The 8,448-nt window shown below is 40.6% G+C and overlaps 1 protein-coding gene and 1 non-coding gene across 2 annotated transcripts; both read right to left on the minus strand.

Annotated features, from left to right (window-relative positions):
- Positions 1–704: 704 nt before the first annotated feature.
- Positions 705–2,469, minus strand: LOC139742696 (uncharacterized). The gene is made up of 3 exons (XM_071653224.1): positions 2,063–2,469; positions 1,665–1,970; positions 705–1,047 (listed from the first exon to the last, which is right to left on the minus strand). The coding sequence occupies exons 1-3, from the start codon at positions 2,467–2,469 to the stop codon at positions 705–707; spliced, it is 1,056 nt and encodes a 351-aa protein (XP_071509325.1).
- Positions 2,470–6,546: 4,077 nt separating this feature from the next.
- On the minus strand, positions 6,547–6,620 carry Trnat-agu (transfer RNA threonine (anticodon AGU)). The gene has a single exon. It is a non-coding gene; the product is annotated as a tRNA-Thr (tRNA).
- Positions 6,621–8,448: the final 1,828 nt, after the last annotated feature.

Consider the following 8,448-nt stretch of genomic DNA (forward strand, 5'->3'; position numbering starts at 1 on the left):
AGTAGCCCTAAATCCTCGTTACTACCTAACTTTAATAACGTCAGCACTTATCAATCGTGTTAGTGGTTCTCTATAGACTTTTAGATAAAATCGAAAGAATGTTTATTCCATGTGAAATAGAAATAGGAAACTGAACACGCTGGATATGTCATGAAAGAGACCGCCAATCCTGAGATATAAGCTTTCTGGGATTGTTTGTCACATATATTTCACACCAATTTTGTTTTCTATATTCTATTGGATTTTTCGTTTTGCTTTCAGTCTTGTGTTTACAGTGCAATTGTAATATACTGTAACCACCTTTCTGTAAGACAATACAAGAAACTTTCGTAAATGAAGTGTAACTGTATAGTCTAATATTCAGTCCCCCACGAACGGTAGCTCATGAAATATTATGCTGTATAAACAGATGCATACCAAACCAGTTTAACTCAAACTAAAAAGCTCGCCGAAATAAAAATATCAAACGTGCTATGTCTTCATTTTCAGGATAAACTTTGTTCTACGTTTCTGATGAAATCGCTCATTTATGGATGAACAAATATAAAGGCATAAAACACAAACCTGCAATCTTCTACATTAAATGCATAATAGAACACGGACAATATCAAGTGCACGTGGAATTTTGTGTAAAATTCCACGTGCACTTGATATTGTCCACAATCATGTTCACCAGCCCTCCCCACTGTTCTGATGTAAGGTGTTCATGTGGTCTGCTGATCGGGTCGCTGTTCCTTGTCATAGACCATTCTGTCCTGCCAGGGAACCTTTCCCACTGAGACGTAGTAGTCAGCTAGGTAGTCTCTTTGGTTTCTGGCACCTTTGTTTCCATAGTTGCCCTTCAGTTTCTGCAGGGATGTGAACGTTTCCTCCCGCCTCCATGACCCTGGTGTCACTTCACATGTGTCTTGATTTTCAAAATCAGCGCTCCCCAGAATCTTCTCTGGTTTCTTGCTGGCCGACCAGTTGTGGAGAGTGCACGCAGCCAGCACAATCTGTACAACTGTCTCTGGTTTCTGTTCCATTGGTCGGTGAAAACATCTGAATCTGAAAATTCAAATTCCAGAAAAATGTGTTCAAGTTTTCAACCCATGATAAAGCCATGTGGCAACGTATGAATTTCCAGATCCAACTGCTAATGGTTAAATTCAGGTCACTTGAAATATTGCCTCAGTGTCGTATCAAATAGCTCTGCGAATGAGTTAATAATGTTAAACAGAAGCTAGTGTGATCCTCGGAGATTTGAGCGAGTTGTGAGCTAGGGTATGGCATGTTTATGTGAAGCACTATGGGAGATTCATCAGCATATATAGGCCTTTTCGCTATCTTGATTAATCACGAACATCATGAAAGTACTGCTTTTCTTTATAAAGAAACCGAATTACTGCAAGACACTCTTTATCACATTCAACCCTTCGTGTGCTTTGCCGACTGGCACCGCAAATCCAACATACAAATTCTAGACACTATTCAATGTTCCTGTCATAGAAAGGGTTAAAATAAGAAATACAGAAAATCAGTACTTTTTGCAATAGTTTGATATTACAAAACACTTACTTTCTATTATATGTGTTGACGAGTAAACTAAATGCAAGACATATTTTACGGCATACAAAATGATGAAAGATCATGTGTGTTCTCCTGGTTTAAAGAAAAAAAAATACTTGTTCGCTAAAATGCCAAAGGCATTCTCTGCGATGCGTCTAGCTCTGGAAAGCCTGTAGTTGAAAATCCTTTCCTTGTGTGTCATCTCTCTCAAGGCGTATGGTTTCATCAACCATGATTTCAACGGGAAGGCATCATCGCCAACGAAGGTGTACGGAAGGGGTGTATCATCCTTTGGCAGGGGCTCTGGCTCAGGTATTCCCGCCTTGCCTTGGTCTAGGGCCCTTCGCAGGCTGGTCTCCATGAAGAGGCCAGCATCAGAACAGCTGCCGTTGGCTCCCACATCAATGTACCTGAATCTGTACCTGGCATCAACAAGGGCAAATAGCACCACAGAGAAATATCCCTTATAGTTATAGTACATACTACCAGTGTTTCCAGGAGCCTTGATCCTCACATGCTTGCCACCACATGCTTGCCATGCAGAGCCCCTAAACAGTTCTCGAAGTTCCACCTGTCAGAGAATTCTGAAGCCACTTCTTTCCATTCTTCTGGAGTGGTTGGGCAAGAGAGGAGTTCATCGTGATATTCGTCATAGATTGCTTGGCAAACGTCACTAATCATGGGACCAATAGTGGATGTGCCGACGCGGAAGCAAGCGGCCAGGGACACGTACGTGTCTCCACTTGCCAGGAACCTCAAAGTCAGGGCAACCTTGAGTCCAACAGGTAGTGCTTTTCTCATATTGGTGTCTTGCTTCATTAGTCGGGGAGTGAGCCTGGCCACCAATTCCCTGAAGAGGTCAGGATCCATTCTCAGGAGTTTCTTGTATGTGGTCAAATCTCCTTCTTCCAATGCCTCCATGAGCTGTCCATAAAAACCATGCTCAAGTCTCTCTTGCTCCAGCAACCAGCTACGGACCCACACAGTCTTCACATACTGTTTCCTTTTTTTTTCAGCGCTTCTTCTTCTTCCTGCTTACGCTTCAAACACAGTCCCACAGCAACAAGCAGCAGAGCTTCCTCTTCAAAATCAAAAGTTTCCTTTTCATCCATGGTCAGGACAGGATCCGTGGCTTGCAGGTCCGACATCACTGACTTGTGGACAACAAATAACGCTTGCATTGCATTTATACTCCCTGTGAGTGTTGGTGCCATCACGAGTCACAAAAAAATCGCGCGACATATGTACGAACATCGCATTAATGTCGTGCGATATTTATTGTGCGCGAAATATGCGGAAAATATTCGCATATGTCTCAAAATGTCCGCAAAACTTTCGCCCGTAATTCTTGGAACATTCGCGTTGTTCGCATTTAGGTCGCATGTCCCTCGTAAATGAGTAGGTGGTCGTAGTTCGGCAATGGTACTCACGACATTCGCACATATGTCGTGAGAACTACGCACAAACTGCGCGAGAATGGTTTACGAATCCATCGTCGGAAAACATTCGGAGAAAAACTTTTCCGAATGTTGGATTTTGTCATTCGCGTCCTTCGCAAATCGTTCGCGTGCTCCGTGAAATCGCTCCGTGAAATCCCACCCTTAGGGTGGGATTTCACGGGGCACGCGAACGATTTGCGAAGGACGCGAATGGCAAAATCCAGCATTCGCATTTTGGTCTGCAAAAGATCGCCAAACGAACGAATTGTTCGCGAATGTCGTTTTTACTTCGGCGAGAATTTCAAAAAAGTTTGAAATTTTCTGCGAACCTTTTCCGCACACTTGGTCGTGATTTGCTCGTGAATTGTTCTCGAAAGTGTCTTTAAAGCCTCGTCATATGCGCAAGACATTCGCAAGACACGCGCGATGTTCGCAAAATGTTCGTTAACCCCAAACAGACTCCGAAACTTTGGAGAATGTCTCGCGTATGTTACGCGAAACCTGCCAAGTTTTTCCGATCATTTTACGGCGTAATCGCAAACTGTTCGCGTACCTTTTGAGACATTCTCGCGAACGTTTAGCGCCCGTTTGGGGGATGTATGACCTATAATATGCTTTCTACAAATAAAAATCGTAGCATACATCTAAACATCAAACAATTATTAAAGTCTATAGTAACAAAAGAAACTAAAGACTAGCAAAGAGAAAGAAATGTTTGATATACAAAAAAAAAAATCGCAGAATGCACTTAAACTTAATCTAAAGTATGTAAAATTTCATTTGAACTATAGAGATTTTGTGTTGGAGGAACAGCAAAAAAAAATCAAATGCTTTACTAGTGGAGATAGGTCCTAGGAAAAAAAAATGCAGGCAAACACACGATAGAGAAATGAGAGAAAAAGAAAGGAGAAATAGAGGAAAGAAAAAGAAATTCAACTCAAGACAGCTTCCACCTCTCCTTGGATACATTATTTCTCCCATGATTATTGAAAATTTTTCGTTGTTCGCATTTTCGTCGCGTGTTCTTCGTGTACGTAACATGCTGTACTTTAGCAATGATACACACGACATTCGCACATACGTCGTGGGAACTTCGCACAAATTGCGCAAGAATAGTTTTCGGCTTCATTGTCGGAAAACATTCGGAGAAAAACTTTTCCGAATGCTGGATTTTGTCATTCGCATCCTTCGCAAATCGTTCGCGTGCTCCGTGAAATCCCAGCCTAAGTCTCCCCTCACCTCCGGTGGGCTCGACAAAAATAAGGGCAATGGAGCAGACAGGTATACACAAAATTATGTAATACATTGCTAAATTATCCACTCTCTTGCTCTGTAATCTTTCATTCACATACACCCACACCAACAAACACAAACACACATACGCACACACTTATGCACACACATACACACACAAAAACCACACACACTTGCACAATTGAGAATGAGGGCAGAGGAGCAAAGAAAGGTTTACGCACATGTAAAACAGCACTGCACACTCTCTTGTTTTACCGTCTCTTGCTCACACGCACACACACACACACTCACACACACACACACACATGCGCGCACACACAGGCACACACATGTACGCACACATATATTATATACACACATACGCACAATGAATGTCGCATTTGCTTGAGTCTTTCTCGCTCATGATTTTCCTCGCAGGTTCCACGTTTTCGTGGGTTAGGGGACATTTCCACTGGCTCTTCTAAATCGTCGAAATTCATCTGTCCGATCCTGACGCCTTAATTTAGGCTTAGCTTTAGGCCTAGACTAACTAGAACAGTTACGGCGAGTGTGACAAATTATCGCCAGCAAGGTTACTTTACGCCTATGGTAGGAAGCTCAGCCTAAGGCGCTGCTATTTATACGTATAAGCTAGTCAGTGCAGTGACGGGTATCGTAACTGCATGGGGGCCGCCATGTTGGACAAATCGAGGGCCCTGATTGGCCGGGTGGATATATCGCGTTTTGTGGTGAAAGCATGGTGGCGCTTATCGCGTTTTGCGATAAAAGCGACTTTTTTTAATACTAAAAAGTGGAGATATGATTCGAATTGCACAAAAATAATTATGCAGTTATATTCCTGCGTCCATGAACAACAGATTGATAGCTTTGATAGCTGATTTGATTACCTTTGATTGATAGATTCATATATATATATATATATATATATATATATATGTAATCAATACTAGTAAATACTTAAAGGCTTTTTCTGTTGACAGTGAAAATAAGCACCCTCTGTTTGATTAACATTCTGCTCCGCTTTGGTTTTGGTTTTTGTTCTTGTTTTTGTTTTTGTTTTTGTTTTTTTCCTGATGTGTATGTCTTTCTTGCTCCTTTGCCTAGATTATTTGCAAATACGTCACTGTAGTCCTCCACTACCTTTTTACCGCATCACTCGCCTGGACCCTGACTGAAGGCGTTTTTCTATTCCGCACAGCTGCCGTTGGTTTCGAGCCACTGAAGATAAAATTCCTTGCGCCACTTGCTTGGGGTAGGTATATGAAGATACGGAAAATACTTTAAAGTTTCAAAAGAAATTTCTAAGTTAAAAAAAAAATCAAATTCCTGGTAAACAAAGGCAACGTTCATAATTTGCATGTGTGTGTTTGCGTATGCGTGTTCGTGTGTGTGTGCGTGAACAAATTCAGTTTGTTATGTTGAATAAGTTGTTTTTGTTTTATGTGGGTGCTTCATGACAATAACTTCTTTGATAGATGTATGACGATGTGATGATATGATATGTATCAAAAAAAAAAACTGAAGTACACACAATATTTCAACTTATCCTGTCAATATTACACTGTCTGTCATGCAGTTCAGGTTTGCAATTCTTCATCTTCTTCTGTTTAAGTCTGCCTCCGTCAGCGTCTTTAAACCTCCCTCCGGTAGCGATTACTTTTCATAGCCAAGTGTTTCCAAGACTGTTCTTAAAAACAACACCCAAAAAGAGACAGCAAGTTGGAAATTATGCAAAGGTGCCGTAAGTTCCTTCGATATTTCATTGATATCTCATGCAAGTCCTGTGGTGTAAGCCAACTAGCCAGTTTACGGTTAGTGCATGTTTCAGATGGCCGCGCGCAACATAATTACTTCCAAATAGCGTGGAAAATAGGGAAGGATTCATGCTGACAACATTGTACATGTTAAATGCATACAGAGCTTTCTTGTTACAGATTGCTGGTGAATCGCATTCAGCTGCACTTTCAAAAAAAAAAGTGTGAAACACATAAACTTAACATTCTAGAAAGATTATAGGATTCTGTCCGTTTTGAAGTCGATGGCTAATGATAATTACCAACATTCTCTAATAAATAACCTTTGTTTGCACGCGCGCAAACCACATGGGTGAACTAAATTCAGCTTATATCATCAAGAGCTAGGAAGAAACATGATAAAATTTTGGTGAGAGTTTGTTGCAATGTAGTTCCAGTAGACCTGACAAAACTCTTTTCGTGTGTTAATTATAATCATAATTCTATAGACGTATGTATGATATACTGTATATCATATATATATATAGCGAAAACTTTGAGCAAAGAAAATGGGTTTTCATCGGGATTCGAACCCGAGACCTCCGGATTACTAGACCGGTGCTCTACCGACTGAGCTATTGAAAGCCCTAGATCGGTGTTCGTCCCAAAACCTTTACTCTCTTCGCTCGTGTGGTCTGAAGCTATAGTGTGTGTATGTGTGCCACACACACACACACATTAACCTGACATAAACCCAAATGATGTAAATCAACTTTGGAATAAATGTGAGGGATTGCCGAAGCGATGCAGCTTTTTGTAATATATTTTGAAACAAGGAAGGAAAAACTGACCAGAAACAATTATAATAATAAAAAGCGAAAACTTTGAGCAAAGAAACCCATTTTCTTTGCTCAAAGTTTTCGCTATTTATTATTACAATTGTTTCTGGTCAGTTTTTCCTTCCTTGTTTCAATATATATATATATATATATATATATATATATATATATAAAATCTCGGGCGCTATGTGAAAACATGGTACTTTCATGATCAACTAGTATGATAGGATTAAAAGGTGATCTTGCATGTTTAAGAAGAGTTTGAATTATGGATTCTTTTTACCAGGTAATTTCACTGAAAATGAAGATCGTTTTTCCCCAAAATAGCCTGATTTTCGTTCTGCGAAAAGCTTTCCAGATATTAGCCTTCACTGTTACACTGCAAAAAGTCCGGTGTTAAATAGTGAACACCGAGCTGGTGTTAAATTTTCGGTGCTCATTAATGGTGTTAAATTAACACCTCCGGGTGTCATTTCCAAATTTTAAACTGTTTTTTGAAGAGTTTCTTAGTAACTGCACTTCTTGTTGATTTTTCATTTAAACAAGACGATCAAGAATTTGACATTAAAGCAGAATACTAAAGGAAACGCATATTTTGTTGGATTATTCCCCCATTTCAAGCATAGAGCATGTTAAACACAGCGGCCTTTAATTCATCCATTTAGAACATTGCGTTTTGGAGAACGGCTGCTTAGAAAAATTGTATCCTGAATCATGCTCAATCGGAAGATCCGTGGTTATTTTGGGGCGTGTCCATGACGTCATGGGATGAAAGGCAAACCCGGAAGTATCACACAACAGCCTAAGCTTACCTATGTATGCTCTCGATGAGAGCTTGATGTCGAGGCTCATACCCCGAAATCCCAAGACATTTTTTACCAGAATGTCGTAAAAAATGAAATAAAATTGTTTTCTACTTCACGTCTCTTGTGAAATCACACATTTCCTCGTTTAAATATATATAGGGTCTGTTACGTGTTATTTAGGCCACGAATACAGAAGCTGTCAGGCCTAGTGCCTGTACGATGGTGCTTCGTAGTCGATCAGTCACATGCATGCGCCCATATCATCACCGGCCGCGTATGTCGCAGTGCAATAGCCTCCGTGTATCAAAGAGCGGAGAAGCCTGAGCTTCGTACCTTTTTGATACGTACAAATGTATTATATCGGCAGTTCCTCGGTAGTACTACAGCTGTGTACGCCATATACATATTGTACATGTATTTAGCGAGTCTATTTTTTCGCGAATTGGGACTTGCCAATAATTTCGCGAGTGCTTAAATTCGTGGTTGTGGAGTACACCACGGAAGAAGGAAATATATACGGAAAGAGAGTTAATATTTTCTCGTGTTTTTAAATTCGCAAAAAGCACCAGGTTCGCGAAATTGGCGAAAATAATAATAATAATATAAAAAAAACTCGCGAAACATTCGGCGTACGTGGATCGCTAATGCTAGATACCACGCAATCAATGCGCGGGCATCGGCTAAGTCGAAGTCTTGACTAGGCCGGCCGGCCTATCTGGTGATAAAATAAACGATACAGAGCACTGCGATTTTCATCGATAGTGATAAAACTTTGATGGACTCGGTGAAGTAATGAATGGATCGTGCAGTACCTAGCTCTTGCTACATA

The sequence above is a fragment of the Diadema antillarum genome, unplaced genomic scaffold, assembly GCF_040938485.1.
Source record: "Diadema antillarum isolate AM-2024a unplaced genomic scaffold, OU_Dant_1.0 seq00001014_RagTag, whole genome shotgun sequence".
NCBI lineage: Eukaryota > Metazoa > Echinodermata > Echinoidea > Diadematoida > Diadematidae > Diadema > Diadema antillarum.

Coding starts and splice junctions, on each gene's coding strand:
- LOC139742696 (XM_071653224.1), bottom strand. CDS start 2,469: ATGGAGGCATTGGAAGAAGGAGATTTGACCACATACAAGAAACTCCTG. Junction 1,971..2,062: donor AAGCATGTGGTGGCAAGCAT/GTGAGGATCAAG, acceptor TGTTGATGCCAG/GTACAGATTCAGGTACATTG. Junction 1,048..1,664: donor TTTGGCATTTTAGCGAACAA/GTATTTTTTTTT, acceptor TTGAATTTTCAG/ATTCAGATGTTTTCACCGAC.